The sequence below is a fragment of the Tyto alba genome, unplaced genomic scaffold, assembly GCF_018691265.1.
Source record: "Tyto alba isolate M040663 unplaced genomic scaffold, T.alba_DEE_v4.0 Super-Scaffold_2, whole genome shotgun sequence".
NCBI classification, from domain to species: domain Eukaryota; kingdom Metazoa; phylum Chordata; class Aves; order Strigiformes; family Tytonidae; genus Tyto; species Tyto alba.
The window spans coordinates 15,227,725-15,248,340 of NW_024881282.1; the positions used below are offsets into that span (position 1 = coordinate 15,227,725).

A 20,616-nucleotide genomic window follows, 5' to 3' on the forward strand; every position below is an offset into this window, starting at 1 on the left:
TGTAGCAGAAAGCTATGCATTAATTTCCAGTAGGTCCTACCTAATGGTTTCTTAGTCAGCTCATCCTGTCAAGGCCATCTGGGAGTGATCATTGTCTGAACACTCAAGCAACCAGTTTGAACTGCCCTCTGAGACTTCCTACTTAGAGCAATAAGGAAACAACCTAAAGAATCTTTTTATCTTAATATTTTGTTTTCCTTGGTGGTGGTTAGCCTCAGGGTTATTCAACAGGATTGCTAGGAAGCCCCTTTAGATACTAAGGCAGCTGGTTACAGCAGCTTTTATTGCAGCATGCTTGGGCAAGCCTCTCTGACTTGAAAACCTTCAGGCAACCAAAAACAGGGTATATAGAAAGGGGCGTAAAATTGCCTGGCTCCTGTTCATGCAAAGAGTCATTTGATTTCCCTCTTGCTTTCTTTGTCTTCTCTTATGAGCTAACTAGGGAGAGAGAAATGAGATAGAATCTCAGAGATAAAAGGACAAGAAAGTGATAAAGGATGCTATGGCCCATCACTTCTGAAAATCATCTGCTCTTGCCTTAATAATGTAAAAGTTAGCATTTGTGTAATCTTGTCTTTAGTGTGTTACAGAAGACAAAATGCTTGCATCTTGGGAAGATCTTCTCTAAGCAGGGGCGTAGGAGGGTATCTATAAAGTTAAACAAATCCAGTAATTTCTCTTGAAATATCAGGAGAGGCAGTTCTTCCTTTAGATTTGCCCTCCTTGGTGATATATCTTTATCTCTTTAATTTAAAATTAAGGAGAGAAAGAAAGATGAGTTCTGAGTATGCTGAGTGACTTGGCCACGGGAAGCAAATTTCTTAACTTTGGGGGCAGGGTGGAGAGAATGGGGGAGGTTTTCTTTAAATATAGCCTCTTTTTCTTCTGTGAAACAGAGAGGACAAGTTTAAAATTAAATAAACCTGGTGATACAGAATGTGATCACAGCATTTAGTCCTTTACGGAGTTTGGGAAAGGATTGAACCGGTACAAGGACTGTGAGACCAGGGACTTTTCTTCTTAGTCTGTGTAGTACTGCTGCTTCTTATAGTTCTCAAAGTAATAGAAAGTACCCTGGAAATGAAAATGCCCCCCCCCCCTTTTTTTTTTTTTTTTTAAACTCAGAAAATAATTACTTTATTTGGGAAATCCACATAGGAATCTGAGAATCAATTTTAAATACTTCTAAGCTTAGTATTATGTCCTTGGTGTATGTATTATGCACTGTCTGCGTGCAGGCCACTGCAAATGAAAGTTGCCTTTGAATACCTTTATGTTAAATAATGTATTTTGTGTATCTGTAAAACCTCTTTATTTTATGTATCAGTGTCCACAGCTTTATGGGCCATGCTTTCAGTAATTTCTGGTAGCTCTTAGCATCTTGTAAACTGCAGCCACTTTAGGAATAAATTCCAGAGTGATTTGTGGAAGAACTTGCCTGACTCTTAGTGACTGTGTGCAAAATCTATTTCTGCACCAATTAGACTTTTGTCAGATATTTAAGGCATTTAAGTTCCCCTTACTGCATTGTTCTAGTTCAGATTCATTCAGACCATTAATTTGCTGAATGAATTTCTGCTGCCTGAAACTGTAATTACATAGGAATGGCCTAGGTTTGAGTGAGTGGTGGGGTTTTTGTGTAGCAGGGGTGGGGGCTACAGCAGTGGCCCCCTGTGAGAAGCTTCTCAAAGTTCCCACAGCTCCAAGTCAGACCCAGCTCTGCACCAAGGCCGAGCCAGCCAGCTGCACCTCTGTGATAATGTATTTAAGAAGGGACGTTGCAACGTCTATGTGAACACCTAAGGTCAGTGGAGGAACAGAGGAAAAAAGGGGGAGGAGGTGCACCAGAGCAGAGATGTCCCCTGCATCCTGTGGTGAGACAGCAGGGTGCCGTCCCCTACCACCCCCAAAGGTCTACAGTGGAGCAGACACTGATTTATGGCCTGTGGGGGGCCTCATATGGCCAATTAAGGTGGCAGCACCTGAAGGTGGCTAGAATCCTGTGGGAAGAAGCAGCCCCCACTGTTGTAGTTCCATGCTGGGAGGATTGCAGCATGCGGGGGTGTCCCATGCCAGAGCAGCTTGGGAAGGGCTGCAGCCCGTGGGAGGGACTCCAGTTGGAGAACATTGGTGTGCCACACCGGAGCAGCGAGGGAAATGCTGCGGCCCATGGGAGGTTCTCAAGTTGGAGAAAAGTTGTGGAAGACTGTCTTCTGTGCAGGGGGACCATGTTGGAGCAGGTTCCAGAAGTGTGTGTGTGTGTCCCAAGATGGAAGAAGCAGCAGCACTGGCTGCATCCCCATTCCCTGCCCCCTGTGCCACTCCAGGGAGGAGGTAGAGATATTGGGAGCAGAGCTGAGCCTGGGAAGAAGGGAGGGGTAGGGGAAGGTTTTTTTAAGATGTGGTAATACTTCTTACTGTCCTATTCTGTCTGTTAAGTGTTATTGTTGCTAGTGCCTGTAATAAATTTATGTTCCTTTTTTCTTCCCCTAACAAGTCTGTCTTTTGCCTGTGACCATAATGTGTGATTTATCCCTCCCTGTCCTTATCTCAAATCCCAAGCTTAACTTATTTTCTCCTTCTCAGCGCTGGGGGGGAAAGGCTGAATTGAGTGGGTGTGTGGTGCTCAATTGCCCTCTGAACTCAAACCATGACAAGGATAGCAAATATAGTTCTATTTCATGCTTTAGATTAAGGGGCTGGAGCTCTGACAGGTTCTCATCCTACCCGGTCCATGGGTTGTTTGGGCTCACCAGTCTCATACATTTTGCTTGTGTTCTGTCACAAAGTTAATAAAATCAAAGCTGCAGCACAACACGTTTTGCACACTGAACAATTGCATGTTGATTTTATGGTATGCTTTTGCAAGCTGAAAGTAGGCTAGAGCTATCTATTGTCATATCACCAGTAAGCTCTCTGTCATCATATGTCTGTGGTATGGTTTGGTAAGGACATCATCAGTAGTGTAAATGGAGTAGTCCAACACAAGCTTTGTTTAGTTAATACCTGTTGAACAGAAGATAGATTATGGAAAATTCAAAAATTCAGCCATTTTGTGTATTGCAGCAATATTCAGAAACTTTTATCTATGTTTCTATTTCTTTGAGGCAATTAGGCCATGCTTGGAGACATTACTGTCCTTAAGAGATAAACTGTGTTATGAATTTTAGGGCTTGCTTTCTGACATTTTGGGGAAACAGTCAGATTAAGAAGTTATGAATTATACTTCTGTGTGCTTTTATATATACTAGGTTGTAATAATACTGAAACCTGAGGAAATATTGCAAGTTAATATGGAGAGGGAAACACTGCTTTCTCAAGCAATGAGTGGAATATCATCTCTCACCAGATGAGATTTTCATTGCTGTGGGACCAACAGCTTTTCCTTTTATTGGATTTGTTATTTACAAAGACATTTGGAAAGTTCTTAAAGGATCTTGGGCCACTTTAAGTTTGTGTCCTTGTCTAATAGCGGTGCAAATTTAAGGAAGTTTTTATGGAGGACTGAATTGGGGGTAGAGATAATTGCTAACAGAGCTGTCTCATTTCCCCTTCAGGCTTTTCTCTTTACTATTGCTGCTTGCAATTGAAATTTGTGTCATCTCAAACAAAGTATTAATACTTAAGGTATAAATCTGTTAACTTTGTTACACTATTTGCAAAGAAATGTACTTCACCTTTAAGTCAGCAATGCCTAATTAAAAATGGCCCATATAGCTGAAGATTTAATTTTGTGTTTTAATCTCTTCCAATTATTGAAATCCCCTGAATAGGGTAGAAAAAAGCGTGCACAAAGAATGTCACAGCTTCTACCCTCAGGCAAAGCTGAATTCACTCCATTGTGTGTAATATCCGAAGAGCATCATCAGCCATAACCAAGAGATCTCTGCATGCTACACTCTACTTTTTGAGAGTGGTAGTCAGAGCAGTTCATGCTGAGGCTGTTTCTTCTCTAATTTTTTTCTTTGACCCCTTTTCTAAACAGAGCTGTGGAAGATTCACCTGTGGGGTCCCCTAGCCCATCTGCTATGTCAGACTAATCTTGGCTTTCTAGCTATTGCCGCCCTTCTTAGGAATTAGCACCCAGCTCTGTTCTTGAATAAATAGTTGCTGTCATTTTCAGAGCTGCCCTGCAGTCAGACCACCATATTTGTGATTCTCCTGTAGAGGTTATGCCTCTGCAGAAGTAGAGATTCTGGTTTCTTCTCTGCCACCAGAAGAACTAAATTTCAGTATATATATCAAGTCCTGATATACTAATATGTAGTGGTGATAGCTCTAAAATAATTACGTAATAGCACTTATGAGGAGACATTTACTCTGGTCATGATTCATCTAATCTTTAAAGTTCTTAGACAAGAAGAAATAAAGAGGGAAGACCTTTCAGAAAGTCATGTGTTACGTGGATTGAGGAAACCAGCTGGTTAGGAAGACAAAGGAAAAAATATGATAGAATCTGTAGCTCATTCATTTAAGGTAAAACAGAATCATAGGTGACACGCTTATTGATGGAGCAGTTCACGTTTGGGATATAATGAAAAGTTGAATTTCACACCAAGTTTAGAAAATAATTCGGTTTAGCTTCATTTGTGCACTTGCTTGTATTACACAGATATTTTCCTGTCAATCCTGAATACACAAAGTGCACAATGCCAAGTCAACAGTTCTGGTAGATCTGTCATGATGTGGTCAGTGGTGTGCGATTCTGTTTTGCTTTTAATAAAATAGGATTTACAGTGAATTCCTAAAACAGTCCCAAAAATCTAAAAAACAAAATCCAAATTAGTCATCTCAACTTCACTAGAGACTGGAAATAATTTTCTCACAGACATAAAAGATGTCTTGTCTGCATTGTAAAGCACAAGCATTACTTTATTGAGAGATGCTTGTGTAGTTTTTTATGGTGATGCTTTTATACTGAAGAATAACTTGTCTTTCTGAATGTGACAGTTTTTTTTGAAATGTCCTTTTATGATGAATTGTGTCCAAATACGAAGAGAAGTAACAGATGATTTATTCTGCCTTGTTTGTATTCTTTTATATGTAGATCAGACTACTTCAGTTTTTTTGCTGTTGCAGAAACTTTATATAGTATGTTCTTCTGGTACCTAAGATTAAAATATCTGTTCACTGTCTTTTACTTTCCTTCCTAATGACACATTCCTATTACACATTTTAGTAAAATAATCTGGCAGTTTCTCACCTGCTTATGTTAATATCTTTTCTGAGAAGATCCTTTCTTGTGAAAGTTCTCACTACAAATGATGTAGCAGATGTGTACCATATATAAGGTGACTTTATGCTAATAAAGGCAAAAAAGACAAAGAAAGAGTCATGGTTTTGTAATGACTGAGAATTCTGTTATATGAATAAAGTCCTCAACATACTTTGAAAAGTGTACCTATCAACAGGGACATTGTACTTTGTAGTTCCAGTAAATACTACAGAATATCAAAACTGGAGGCATTTTAGACAAGGCTTTAAGAAATTTTTGTAGTGTCCTATGTGTGTTAGGTCCTTTCTGACATGGCTTTCAGTAATACAGTTCCTGTCTTTTCAGTGCATCAACTGGAGTATATATGTGAAGGTGTATCACACTATGTGCAAAGGCAGATCAGTTCTTTCTTTTAGGAATGTTTTTATTTGTCTATTAACATCTACAGGTTATTTTCAATAAAAAGTAACAAATATAGGTGTTTAGTGTTTTTTGTTGTTGTTGTTTGTTTTGGTTTTTTTTTTTTTTTTTGGTCTCTGGATCTCCTGCTTCTTTTCCACTGTACTTTAAAAACCCCCCAAGAAACAAACAAAAAAACAAACCATAACCCCCAACACTGCTACCCTCCTCCCCAAAACAAAATAACCAAACCATGAGCTCTTTAAAATTGGGTTAGAAATTGAATCTGACAAATCTGCAGGCATGTGATAGTGTTTAATGCCAATAAGGATTTCTTTCAAATAGAAAATCTGATTCATAGTAACTGCAGAAATGCTCTTTGTGTGTGTAAAAAGAGAATGTTAATTAATAATACAGCTACTATGGAAAATACCTGTTTAGTGCAGGGAAAGACAAAGTAGTGTTTGTGTCAGAGTTCTTGTTATGTCCATTTAGACCTTTTCTGCACTGCTCTTCAGAGGGAAATACCGTTACCTGTGGAGAATGTCCTGTTTCCATACTTGATAATGAGAAATGCGTAGTGTTTATAGTAAGTTACCCTGGTGCACATGCTGCAGATGCTGAACAAAATTAAGACCTGTATTCCTTCCTGTAGTACTAGGATTTATTTAAACATTTCATCCATATAACCAGGGATTTGCCTGCTTTGTATTCCGTAAGTTGATGGGCATTATTTGGAAGTTGTGGAAAAGAACTGATCTGTTGTGATGTGAGTGGTTTCTTAGTATATATATCACTCAAAAACTCAGGATATGGAGCCGGTAAAATACATGTAAGGACTGTGGTTTGATGGAGGTTGAAGAGAAAGTTTTTGAGGGAAGGTGTGGGGAAAATGGATATATAGGTCAGGAAGCACGGAGCTGAGTGGGAGGGGACAAAGAGTTTGACTTACTGATCCAGCCTTATGATTAGCACAACTTTAATGTAATTAGCTTGCTTGCTTTGAGGCTTTTCTTCTGTGGCTCTTCGCTCTAAGTCTACTGGTTGGAGTTTAGTTAGTCAAGTAAGGAACACGCTGACGTTTCTCAAGTGATATGCAGCTAGTGAAAAGTTGGAAGCTGCTGCTGCCTAAAATAGCTATCTGTGTTAACAACTCCATATGAATATTAACTGTATTTCACGTGGTATGTTTAAGTAGTCTTGAAGAATTGATAATGCTGTCCTTGTGCTCAAAATTGCTTCTTCCACAGTCCATTCATCTATCCTATGTTCAGTTATGTTTCAAAAAACTGGCGAATGTTCTTTCATTGTGTTCCTAAAGTTAAACTGCAAAAATGTTTCTGTAATGCAGTGAGACAAGTTTTTTCCTTCCGTTACTTACTCTACACTCAACTAGCATATAAAAACAAAGTCTGTAAAATATGTACCTTAGGTAGACGTTTTATAAGTTCATAGTGTTACATAGATTTTTATAGGAGTTAAATGGAAATAAACGAATGTGTTATGGGTGCAGTGGTGTTTTCCTAGTTTCCACTGTTCCCAGAACTGAGTTGAACAAATATAACAAATCAGAAATAGAGGGGGGGAGTAGCACATGGTGGTACTGTAATTTAAACACATAGTCTGTGAAGCATTACTGTGCAGTGTTTTTACATCTGTATTATCTTTACTCGCTTTCATTGCTTTGCAAAATTGACCAGCAGAAAAGAGAAAAAATGTTTATGAAGGTTTATGTATAGTCCAGTATATGTAGGGCAGTCTTTACTATGTTGTGCCCTGTTTTATAAATAAATAGGCTAAAAAGGAAGTAAGTCTTGCTGCATGTGGCATGTTTCTCAGTAGAACTGCATATTGGAAAACATGTGCAACCAAAGATGCAGTGTGCTTAATAGTACCTGTATAAAATGAGCTGTATTGTGGAAACTAACATGGCAGTGACACCAATTTAATCAACGCTGTAGTAACAGGGGGTTCCTGTACATAAGGGAAAACTGGCAGTAGTTTCTGCATGTAGACAAGTAGAGCTTTGTTTACTATTATATTTTTGTGCAAGTAACACTCCTGCCTCTTGACCTGGAATTGTTTGTGTGCATTTTTAGAGAGGGTAAAATATACATATCTCAAACCAAAACTTTTTAAAAAGCCACTTTGTGATAGCTTCCACCTTATAACAGAAAGTCCCATCAGTGATTAGAATGTGAAAAATAATTCTGTGTACAAAATTATTTTGGTGACTACTGCCCCTTTTTATAATATTCAGAATTTGTATCTTTTAATTTAGTATTTTGAGGGAAACTACCAATTTTCTGAACACCAAACAATGTGTTAAAAACATGTTAAGATGATATTAAAATTCAGTGGAACGTATTTTTATTAATTTGAGTCAAGGTTTTTGTTAGTAAGCTTCTAGGCATAGCAACTAGCTGCTTAGGGCAGGGAGAAAATAATATTCTGTTTTGTTTGTCCAGTTTGAGCTATTTTATGACCAGAGCTCTTCAATGTTGTGGTCATGCAAATACATAAACAAAAGTTGGGATTCATCTCTTCTAATCTCGTCTAATATATTTGCCCTAGTTAACTTGGGTTCCCTCCTTGAAGGAGAAAATAGGCCTGATTCACCTTCAATACATTCCTTAAATTGATCAAATGAATTACATCCTGACAGTGCTTACATAGGTTCCTTTCTTGATGATGGGGAGCAGAGTGACATGGTCAAGTGTCAGTGTCCACAAAGATACTAGTGTTGAGGTAACAAATCTGAATTATTTATCCATTTAAAATGCCTAAATAATACAGTACCAGCTCGTAAACTTTAATATGTTTTAAAATAAGAGGAACTGTGAATTGGGAACAGTTGCTGGACAATTACTCCCAATAAAGATGGAAAATTCACAGCCTGATTGATAATTCAATACAAATACATATTGATCCACCAAGATACATACAAAACACAATACAAGACATGGGTACAAAGCAGAGGTATGAGTTGGAATACCTATTTTTGAACTCAGATCACCAGTAGAATTTATATTGCAGATTTAAATGTTGTGGTTTTACTGAAGTAAATGAAAATAAGCATTCCATGTAATCCAGAAAAAAGTAACTTGAAGGATTATTCATGTAAGGACAGAATGGTACCAAGTTAATGACACATTGAATTCTAATTGTTAACAATACTATCTGAATATGAGTTTTAATTGATACCAGTTCTGAATGAATCAACGACTTTGTTGTCAATGCTTAGTGTGTATTGGGAGTTTTATTTTTGTCCACATGTACTTCTTGGAGCAGTGTTGCTTAAAAGCATCAAGATAATGTTGGCACATGTCATGAATAGCCTGCATTTGTTATTTATTAGCAAAACGTGCTAATCACATACTTTAAAGGTAAAGTAATAATTCACTACACTTTTGTATTTTCTTTAAATTGAATACTTTTGTGAATGACAGTGCTGAATGTACTTTCCAGTTTTTTCAAATCAGATAAATCTAAGCTCCCAAAGCTTTGTAGTTAGGTTCCGCAGAGGGCTAGCTGGGTTACTTGACAGTCCACCTGTCCTCATCTTCTCACATGAAGTTGAAAGGCAGCTGCACATCACTTTCATATTACTGCTCTAGTGTGACTGGTTACTTAAATTACCACAGAGAGGTTTTTCAGTTGTCAGTGGTGAGGGGAGTAGTCCATCCAATAATCTGAGTATGTGGTGTATGAACAGAAAGTTTGGGAAGACTAATTATTCATCACTAACCAGTTCATTACAGCTCCCTGGGCACTGAATATGAACTCATCATGTCAAGTTACTGGACTGTGCTTGAGATTCCAGACATAACTGGCTTGGTTTGAAAGACTCCACAGTCACATTTAAAAATGACAAGTAACTAGTCAATGAGAAAAGGAAGAGAATGTTTAGTTCAAGGGTACAACATCTAGTTACGGTACGCCAGTCTAGATTACAATATTCATGCTGAGCTTTATTTCACCCTTGTTCTAGCTCTGATCACTACAGCTGTTTGTTAGGAAAGTGGTGGCGGCCAGACTGAGGGTTTGAGATCTGACATACCGTGATGCTTGGAAAGAATCCAAACAGTTCTTGCTTGGTTTTGAATGTGGCTGTTGTTGGCAGGCTTAATCTTTTGTTGTTAAACTTTCTGTGCTAGCAGGTCATTGTTGTGAATGCATGACTGTCCTAACTCTTGTTTTGTTTTGTCTTAGTCACATTGATCAAACAACAACATGGCAAGATCCTAGGAAGGCCATGCTTTCCCAGATGAATGTTACAGCTCCCACCAGTCCTTCCGTGCAGCAGAACATAATGAACTCAGCATCAGGTAAGCAGAATTTGTATTTATGAAAAAGATCATACAAATGAAGGCACCACTAACTGTTATAATTGGGGAGGATGGAACCCACATCTCACAATTGTCCTTCTAGTTATTCTGGTTTCAATCTTTAAATTTTTTGATGCATCAAGCAAGAGACTGATACTTGAGGTAAGAGAATTTGTGTAATACTTAAGATATCAGCAGAAAGTGTCCTGGAGTATCTTGGTCTGTATTTTATTTTTTTTAATTGGATGATTCAGACATTTAAATAAGCAGAATTTTTGTCTAATTTCTTCTGATGGAAAATGCTGTTAAATTGATGAAGACCAGAGTTTCCATTAAATTAGTGTCAATTTACAGTAAAGCTCTCGTGCTTCTGCAATGTTCTTCTGCCTCCCCTTGCTCACTTACTAAACTTGGTAAACTGCCATTCATTTACATTTCCTACGTTTGTTAAGAACATCTCATTTTTTCCTGTCTTTCCTAAATGAATAAAGCAAACACCTGGAAAATCCTGTTTAGAAGCACAGATGTTTTGGTTTTCCTCTTACTTTCCTATAATTTCTCAAATCCTGTATGATGATGATTATTCCTCCAGGAAGTCTGATATCTTTTCCTGGAATATAGAATTGTTTTTCAGCTAGGGTTGGGGGTGGGGCATCACTAGACGGCAGTAAAGTGTGCTTGCTCTTGCTATAGAATCTGCTGTATGTTTTCAGAGCTCTGTTGTGTGGATGATGCAGAGAGCAAGCAGATAAATTTGGTGCCATCTTACTTTGACTGCTGTGCTCTTCCCTATGCTTTGTCACCTTCTGTCTGTCCTTGAGGTTCATGTTTTATTTGTTTTCTCACAGTCTGTGTGTATTTTGGTGTATGTCTGCTGCTCCTATATTTCACAAAGGTTATTCTCTGGTGCTGCTTTTTGTTGTCTGTTTAGACAGCTTTGTTTCGTGCAGCAATTCATATGCTGCAGACAATACCAAAAGATTAACAGGCGTGACCAAACTGTGCTGTTCATGGCTGAGTATTAGAGGGGAAGCTAATCAAACTTTTTGCTGGCTAGGCCAGGAGGTTGGATTATCCTGAAACAAATGAGAGTCCTGTTAAAGTTCAGGAAGTCATGATTAAGAGCAATTAAGGTCTTAGGCTCTGATGTGAAAATATAATATCTGTGATTATTTTTTCTGTAAATGTATCTCAGGAATCCTGCCTCAATAGAGATGATGTTTTTCTAGAGACACTTCTGAAGAACAGAGAATAGGAGAAAGGAAACAATTCCCTTGCTCTATCTTGCTTTCTGTCTTATCTAATTTGTGCTAAAACTAGATGCTTACTGTTTGAATATTGACATCAATTCTGTGTTTTAAGGTAACTCCTCAAACCTTCCACTGTACCAAGAATTAACAGGAAAAAATAGTGAAGTAGGATTCACTTTATGTACTCAGAGAAGTGAAGGGTTCTTAGCAAAAAAGTAAACTGGTTAGTTGTAAAGGGTAAAAATCTCAAAGAAAATCTATCAGTCAGTACACAAGGATTATTTAAAAAAAATAAATCAAGAATTTACATGTAATTGACTGCTGTAAGTGTGTGAGCAAGTGATTCTGCATAGATACTGTTGCTTGTGTAATAAAGAAGAGTTGAGATGTTTAAGTGTGTTGTGATTTGAGAATGCACTTATTTGAATACAAGTTCACTGAGCATTTGTTATTAATTTCACAGATGATACTGTATTGAATATGAACTGAAAATCTTGTAAAGAGTTTTTGCCCTGGTGCTCTGAATTTGATAAAGTGCATGAAGAAATAAGAACTTCTGTGTATATTACAATGTGTGTTTACTTGGCATTGTCTTTTTTAAGTTTAAATCAGTTGAGGTAGTATGACTTGGAACTGGCTCTTTGGATGCACCTGCTTACCCTTAACTTACTTGCATTTAACAAAAGTCTGTTTTGTATTAAATAATACTGAACCTGCATTTATTGGATATGATTCTGCTTCTGATACTTGATTTGGCAAATCTTTATGTATTAACTTTAAATTATGGCTGTATATTTGTTTTTACTAAAGTCTCTTATATCTGGTTCTGTTACGTTTTACTATTGAGTTCATGGTAACTTATGATTCCTTGGTGGCCTCATGAAGAATCTTTGAGAGAAAGGGAAAAATAAAGTAACCATGTACCACTTCAGCACAGTGGAACTTGAATCTGAATGCTAACGTCATAAATATAAGACTACATAATGTTCTAATTTGGATATTCATCCTCAAGAACTGGGAGATAAAGTTGAGACCTTTAAGACAGAAGTTTCCTGTTATGAAATACTGCTGGCAGTGAAACATGCCCTAGTGCTTTGAGAGCCTTTCGTGAAAGGTACTGGGAAAAACCAAGTGGAAGTATTGTGACAGCTGGAGGTCACTGACTTGCAAAAAAATGTCCGAAGTGCTACAAGGGAGAATGTTTTCCTTTCTGTATGGTTCATCCTTGTATAGCGCTCATTAATTGTAGCCCTTAATCAGAAATTACTGTCCAAATTTTAGTGCATTTGTTTACAGGCTGCCATAGGAGCACGTGAGTAAAGTTGCTGTGGTAAAACACAAGATTTTTAGCTCGAAAGCCATTAGAAGCTTTAGCCATTTCACCAGAATTAGAATTCTAGCAATAATTAAGAACAGGAAAACAAACTGAAGGGGGAGAGAGAGAAGAGGATTTGGAAAGCTGCTGTCTGCATATTGAAGATAAACCTGTTGTCTTTTCTGGTTAAATAGGATAAGTGGAACTCAGGGAAAATGGAAAGAAGTCAAAACTAGAAGATGTGGTAAGGGTGAAGACAAGCGAAAAGAGTGTTTAAGATAGAAACAGGGAAGATGTAGTTTAGCATGAGATTGTTTTTCTTAAGAAAATCCCACCTCTTGAGGCAGCTAAGACTGGATGAGAATTCAAGTATCTTACTGCAAGTTTTGTTCCTTTAAGGAATCAGCATTTGAACCAGCTTCATCTGTTCTGAGCATTATTTTGTGAATGAACTATTTTATGAGTATTAGTATACATCCTTTACAGGAGGGCATCAATATGTGAAAAGTGAGAATTTTGTTTCCTCTTGTTTTGGTTCTTTGATTTTTTTTTTTTTTTTTTGTCTCAGTCTAGATGAACTTAGCTTGCTACATGTAATCAACTAAAATGGTTTGGGCCATATGTATGCAAAGAAACACCATGCTTTTTTAGATGGCATTTGTTTGTTAATCTTCTGTGAAATAGGATTGCACCTGCACAGCAACAATGGAAAGAAACTAAACCTGTTACTTCTAAATATGCAACATGTATATAAAAATTAGTCTTAACTGTTCTGACTTTTTGTGTGTTTCTAACCATTTTTTCCCTAAAGATATTACAGGATAAACTATGTTCTTTTGTCTTGATTTAAAAAAAGAAAAAAAAAAGTAATAATGGTACATTCTGCTTCTGAGGAATCTCTCCTATACATTTCTTACTGAGGTAAAGTTGCAAGTTTTAAAGTAAACAATACCTGCTTCTTATACAATTAGAATTGATATAACAGGTGGGATAGTAATTGTATTTATATACATCCATTCTTCAGATACTTTTACTTCTTGAATCATGCTTGACAGCACTGCTTACTTTAGCCTTTTCTGCTTGCTCATAGATGTTAAATAATTAAATTTTGAGCAGATTACCTGTCTTTTGTTCTCTTGTGTCTTCCCTCTTACATTGCAGTTTTGAATTGGGCTTCCCTGTAAAAGTTTGTAGACCTAGTGTAATTCCATTGCCTCTTAGGATAAGGCTGTAGTGCCATGTTAAAGGTTGGTAGGAAAATGGATACTCACATTCGTAACTCTTGAGGTTTTTTTCCCCCTTGGGAGCATGGGAGGGTAAGGAAGAATATGCCAATAACTAAAACAAGTTCTAGCTTTTCTCATAGGTTCTTGCTCACTTCAGCTGCAGATTTCTCTTCTGGGTAACCAGTCATACTACAAATTCTGCTCTGTGCATAGTCAACACTACATATGGTCTGTTGAGAAACTCGAGTATCTGCATGACAATGATGTTAATTTCTTTCTTAATCTGCAAAAACAGCCCCTTTTTAAATAGCTCCTTTTTGTAAGTTTTACTGATTTGACAGAATAAAGGTGGACTTTAGGTAAATTTTGTAGACTTTGATAAAATTTTAAAAAGTTTTGGAATCACAGTGACAGTGATTGAAGGGAAAAATTTCAGCTTTCACAGAGAAAGATTAGGGAGGTTCTTAGATATCTGTGCTTGTATTAGGTGAAGGTGATTCCTGCGGCTGAACATAGGTGTTCCAGTTCCTAGGTTGTTCAGGCATATTGTTTTAATATCTATATACGAATGCCCTGTAATATGCATTAACCTTTTGATAAAATACACCTTTATTTACATTTATTTTACAGTTAAATATCAGAAACTATAGTGACTTGCAAGATTTACTTTGTATCTCAGCATAGCTTGAATCTCTACTACATTTTTGCTTTTGTTACTCCTGTTGCTTTCTATCTGCCAGCAGCAAGCTTTGCTTTGCTTTCAAGACTCTGCATTTCATGGCAAAGTTGGTATATTGGGAAGGTAAAACCTCAGAAAAAATGGAGACATGTACCAAACAGAGACATGCACATAGACTTTTAAAACTATATGTATTTATGTTAAGTTACACCATTATATAAATATTTAGTTACAGAGGTATGCCTTATCAGTAGTTCTGTAAGGATGGCTTACATTTGGAAATTGGAATCTAACTTTTGGATAACTTTGTCTTTAAAAGTACCATGGTAAATGGTGAGTTCCATGGAAGGGTTGTCTCTCCCTGTACTAATAATTTAATGGAATTTTAAGTCTGTGGTTGTGATTGTGTTCAATTGGCCTAGGAGGCACCAAACAGAACGAGTAGGAGACCATGCCACAGGGATATTGTTGGTGCTAAATGTTTACAAAGGTTCAAGGGGAGACTGGAACAGTACTTGAGAGATCCTTTGGCGCCTAGTAAATGGACAGAATCTGGCTCAAGAAATCCCCTGAGGTACTTGGAGTCCAAGTGACTGTTCATAGCCTCTGTACTTTTTGGGTCTATATGTGTATTCAGTGCTATATTTAAAAGTTTATAGAGTGTGACAGTCACTAAATGGGCTGCTTTCAGCCACAAGATCTGTCCACCACACCAGGCAAGGTGCCTGGGCTAAATGGACTTTCGGTTAGACCCAGCATGGCTGGTTTTGTACAACATGGGCTGCCATAACTAAGGAAATTTTAGTGAGAATGTCTGAAGAAATGCAATATAGAGCTTATATAACTTAAGTCCCTTAAAAACATAAACTTATGCTGGGAATTCTGTTCCTATTGAGCCCTTTGGGGGAAAGGGACATCTAATTGCACAGGAATTTTCCTAGGTGCTCTGAGTGAATGTCTGATATTCTTCACCACAGTTTTCCACTTTTCCTCTGTTACTTGCCTCTAATACAGAGTTTGTCAGCCAGCCAGTTAAAAAATCAGACTTGACAGTCTTCTGGTTTCACAGCTGCTCACAAAACCAAATAGGAATTACAGAAAGCAGTACTAATCAGTTTTTGAACTACCATTTCAATGTGTAGGGATGACAGCAGAAACACGAGAGCAGTTTACTGTCCAAGGAAGAAAGCAACATCGTGATTAATGACAAAAGTTTATAGAGAGAAAAGTTCTGTTTCTGCAGGCATTGATGGCACTTAGCAAGGAAAATTTGCTACCATGACAGCCAGGTGAGCAAGACAGACTTTTCCTGTCCTGTCTACAGCTGTGCATTTTAGAAAGAGAACCTTGCCCAGGTTTGTCTCTAGTGAGCTAGTATGCATCAGATCACTGAATATCATAAGCAGTATTGTTCTGCCAGGTAGGTGGACTGATCAGCTCTTGGCATCCTGCTTCAAAGGCATTTTGTTCTTATTTACTACAAGGGAACATGCTGGATCGGTATACGCTTTAGTCAATGTTCAGCAAGACTGACACCCCAAGGCTAGTTTTGTTTTTCCTGCAGCCAGCTGGGTTTTTTGGCTTTGCAGTTCAAAAGAGAATTTCTTGCTGAGTTTCATCTCTGAGGGATGTGTGGCTTAGGACTCTCAGGAGAATGGTAGTGAGAAGGTCTGCCCACATAGCTAGTGTGTTGGCTTAGCAGTCAAGGAACATTTTTGTTTCTTCATTGGCTTCTACACTTGGATGGTGTGGTACATGTCACTGTGTCCCCATGCCTCAGTTTTAAACAGCATCTTGCTGATTAGCTGGCTGGTTTTTGGGTATGGTAACAAAGTACAGGGTTCTTTGCACTTGAGCTTTCTATTCTGCATCAAAGTCCTGTTATACTGTGAATATGTTAGGCTTTATTAATGTTTTGCAGTGTTGTCACTCTTTCTTACCTGTTCCGTTTATTTGCCTCTAATAAAAGCTGATGTACTCTTGTTAGTTGTATGCAGCATTTAAAGCTTGTGAGCGTTAAATATGGGAAGGAAATGTCCAATGGTTAGATCACTGGTTTTCCATACTGAAAAACCTGTAGCTCTAATGGTGGAGTAGTGAGGTTGCTAGAGAAAGGCATAGTTTTCTGAGACAAAATGGAAGAGTTTAAATTAGAAATGTAATTTGCAGGAGATCTTCAAAGACCACAGTAAGAAATTCTTGTCCTGTTTATGCCTAGGGATATTACTGGAATGCAGTCGAATGATTATTTTACTCTTTTTGACATTTCTCCAAGAACATCTTTTGAGTTTAAGCAAACAAATCTATCCTTCTCCCCCCCCCCCCCCCCCCCCAGATTTAGACAATGAATTCTTCAACAGGACCATGACGTTAGGACAAAATAACAGGCAAAGAGCTAATGTGGTTTGAGCATGGACATAGTAGGTACTTCAGGCACTTATCAGATACAAATACATATTTTTGTGTGTATATCTGAATCTCACATGTGAAATTATGGTGTTTGTGCATAGTTAATTTATCTTTCATTATATAGAATATTCTGTTAGTCCAAGTCTAACAGCCAGATTGCTTTTTCTAGTGTATTACTGTATTACACTGAGGAAGAGTGGAAGGAGAGGTTGAAATATGATGGCTTCCTGGAGCAAGTCTTGTTCTAATTTCTTTTACATTCTTAACATTTGTAGTGGATCTTCTGCTATATTATTTCAGGATTGTACTTAAATCTAAAGAAATACGGTCAAGATCTTCCTGCATCTAATTTAGACAATTTTTAAAATCCACATCTATATAAGAATTTAAAAACATACATTTGTAAAGCACCTGCCAAATAAGATGAGATGAATGTAACTTTAAGAATAGTTTTCTGTCTAAGCAAAACACAGATGAATGTACATTAAAGGTGATTTTCTCAAATGCTGCTATTCAGAACATAAGGGAAACACACTTCAAGGCTGTGTTCAGACATTAGCTATGGACTCCAAAACACCATCACCTACCTCCCTTTTACCAGTTTCTAATGTAGGTTTCCTTGCCTGTGCCTTCCTGCTCATAGAGGCGTAGCACTGCTGTTCATAGCACTGTGTCTCTATGTCTGCTCCTGGTGTTCTCTTAGCTTTACTTTTTCATTGCTTGTTTGCCTTCTTTTCTTCAGGTTTGTGTTTTTGCTTGCTTAATCCCTTAATGCTTTCACAGAAAGTTATGGTATGAGGTAAAGGGAAAATTAGTTTTGTCACTTTTTTTATTTGTTTATGAAAGATAAAGGAATATTTCAGGATCTCATCAGTGTTATGTTGTTGCTGCTGCTGGGCCTTAATCACTAGATGAATTTTCCCATGAGAGGTAGAATATCTCTGTGCTTGTACTTCTTCCTGGTGCTCATGCTGGTTTCATTCTGGCAGGCTTGACTTATTGCTGGTTTTGTACTGTAATGCTACAGGAAAAGGGCATGTCAAAAGCATATGAAAGGATGCAAACAAGTTAAAAAATTAAACTCCAAATCCTAAATCAAAATGATAGAAGTGTTTTCTGTTCTTTGATTTCCCACCCGCACTTCTTTGCCCTAATCCCAGAAATGTTAGACATGAGCTTGAAACTCTTCTGTTTCATGTACTGTTATATATGTAAAATGTTGGAATTTTTTTTAGATCAATTTCAGCTGAAGCAAACAAGAGCCCGCCATCAACTCCTTCCTTCTATATTGCAGGCCCACTCCCCGATGGATGGGAACAAGCTATGACCCAGGATGGAGAAATTTACTACATAAACCATAAGAACAAGACCACATCTTGGCTAGACCCAAGGCTTGACCCACGCTTTGGTAAAAGTTCATCTCACTTCAGAATTTTTGATTCGCTTGAGCTCACTCAGCTTTAATTTTGCAGGCATATTTTGAAAACTTTTTATAGTACTATTAAAATATATTTTAATTTTATCTATAGAGACCTTACTGAAATCATTATTAAAAAAATATTAGCATATATCCTTTAGAAGTGTATGTCACCAAAGTTTCTAATACTAGAGGTTGCTATTTTACCATATGATCCATACAGTTCCCAAAATTGGTGGCATTCAGAAATTATTTACCTAGAGACAGTTTCAGCCAAGCTCACTCTTCCCTTTAAAATTGCAAAAATTTACCACAGAAGAATCTTTTAATTCCCAAACAAATACTTACTTTCCTTTGCACTATGTTAAAGAGGGCATTGTCAAATAATAATTTATGCTGTTTAAATACGCTTGAAACATACCAGCCTATAATTCCAGCTTGTCATAGTGATGATCATGACAAAACTTTGTTTTAAACATTGTGGAGAGAAATGTTTAGTTTTGTGGTTTCTACTTTAATAATCTTCTTGTGGGGTAAAAACTATGTAATATTGGAAATAGAAATAGTAAATTAGGGATCAAAAGGTCTGGATTTAAAAATTTAACAAGATAGAACTGATAACTCATTTTTTGTAATGTTTTTGATCTATATGAAGAGCAGAGATGGAAACGTTTCAATAAAATATTGGCACTGATGGTTATGAATAGCAATAGCATATATTAAGAGACTCTAAACTTGTTTTTTAGATTGTCCAAGTGATTGTTCTGATGTATTTAAGGTGGTATTGCAACTTTAGTTTTTGTTTTATGCCATGACCTATGTGCGTAAGCTTTATTAGCTGTATTAATTTGCTCTTGATTTGTTTTCCCAATAACTTACTATTTTCAACTCCTTTGGATTTTAGTTATTTTTCCAGATCCATGGAAAAAACAGTAGGGATAAAAAAAAGAAGAGATCATTGTGGTTTTCAGGCTTTAGTTTTGGACTTGGTGCAACTAAATGAAAACAGTGTGCAGATCACTGAGTAGGTCAGGCTGAGGGGATACAAAGCCTTTGAAGCTTTACAGGGGTTGACCTAACAACAACTGTGGGCCCCTTTTGGGAGAGGCATTAACTCCATGAATGCCGTATAAACAGAGCTGCAAAACTCAACAGTTGCTGTTCTGTTTTTCTGAAATGGCTGTTAGAAATTTCAGCATTTTTGTTTTGTAGGCTTCAGTACTTACTTTAAACATCCGTTTGCTCTTATGGAGAACACCAGATTGTCACACTTTGTTTATAAAACTGCTCACAAGTTTGTAGACAGGTTGAACCACTGTGCAACTTGAGCCCAAAGGTGGGGTGTGTACTGAAGGTTGTCAACTTGGCAAATGTCCATTCTGGCTTTAACACCAGCCAGAGTTGCAGACCTGTTTGCATGTTGCAAGAGGAGTGTGGGGGTAATTTGCAACTTCACAATTACTTAATATGTGAATAAGGCTGTAAAGGAAGCAGTCATTTTGAAAATCAGTGTTGCCTTTTGCAATTAAAAGAGGCAGGTCAATTATATTTACTTAAGTAATCTTGCAGGGTATGTGTTTTTATTTTCTTTATATTACTTTATAGTTCCCAAAGATGAGCTTGAATTAAAATAGGAGTGTGGAAAACACTTTAATTGTCAGAGATTTTGAGTGAGATGAATCTTGTTTCTCAGAACTATTTTGTACTCCTGTAAATAATATGGTCTAACTGTAAGGGCAAAAGCTACTTGTCTTGTGCATACTGAGACTCCATCCAATGTTAAGGCTGTGCAGTTAAACTGAAAGAAGTTAGAAATGTCCAAAAGACTGCATAAGGGTTGCTTGCTGCATAGCTTCCCTTTTTGGGCCCACTGCGTATGTGTATCCCAGACAGGCTTGAGTACATGCCAAGGCTCTTTATTTTGTGGTTGGACTTTTAATCTGTTCCAGACCTTTTCAGTCAAAGAGCTCAAGTGTAACTGAAAGGGGCAGGAAAGAAAAAAAAAAAAAAAGCATGTGGACTCTTCTGATCTAGAGTGACAGCAAATAGAGACAAGCTGCTAGCTGCTGTTGAGCTTGAAGGAGTTTTCCTTGAAATCTTGTTGTACGCATTGTATTGTGGTTTATGTTTTTATCATCTGAGCCAAGAAAATACAAAATCTTATTCCTGTTGCTTTCTCACTTGTGACCTCCTTAAGTCACTCCAGTAAAGAAGAAAAAAATCTGCTTGATAGAGCTAACTTATGGAGCCTTGCATTTATTTATCATGTGGAAATCCTCAGCAAATATGCGCTGTGACCCTAAATAGCATGTGAATGAGTCAGAAGTTTACCTTTCTGTGCTTAATATAGGTTGAAAATCCTGTTGGGTTTTATTCCC

At 37.4% G+C, this 20,616-nt stretch overlaps 1 protein-coding gene across 8 annotated transcripts in view; it reads left to right on the forward strand.

The window, feature by feature from the left end:
* YAP1 (Yes1 associated transcriptional regulator) overlaps positions 1-20,616 on the forward strand; it is a 94,706-nt gene that overhangs the window by 42,785 nt on the left and 31,305 nt on the right. For 4 of the 8 annotated variants that reach the window (XM_032990883.2, XM_032990885.2, XM_032990884.2 and 1 more), the window contains exons 3-4: positions 9,827-9,942; positions 18,116-18,229. In XM_032990883.2, the coding sequence (XP_032846774.2) occupies positions 9,827-9,942; positions 18,116-18,229 (230 nt within the window). The remainder of the gene's footprint in view (positions 1-9,826; positions 9,943-18,115; positions 18,230-20,616) is intronic. The other 4 variants (XM_032990888.2, XM_032990890.2, XM_032990889.2 and 1 more) reach the window with 1 other exon arrangement.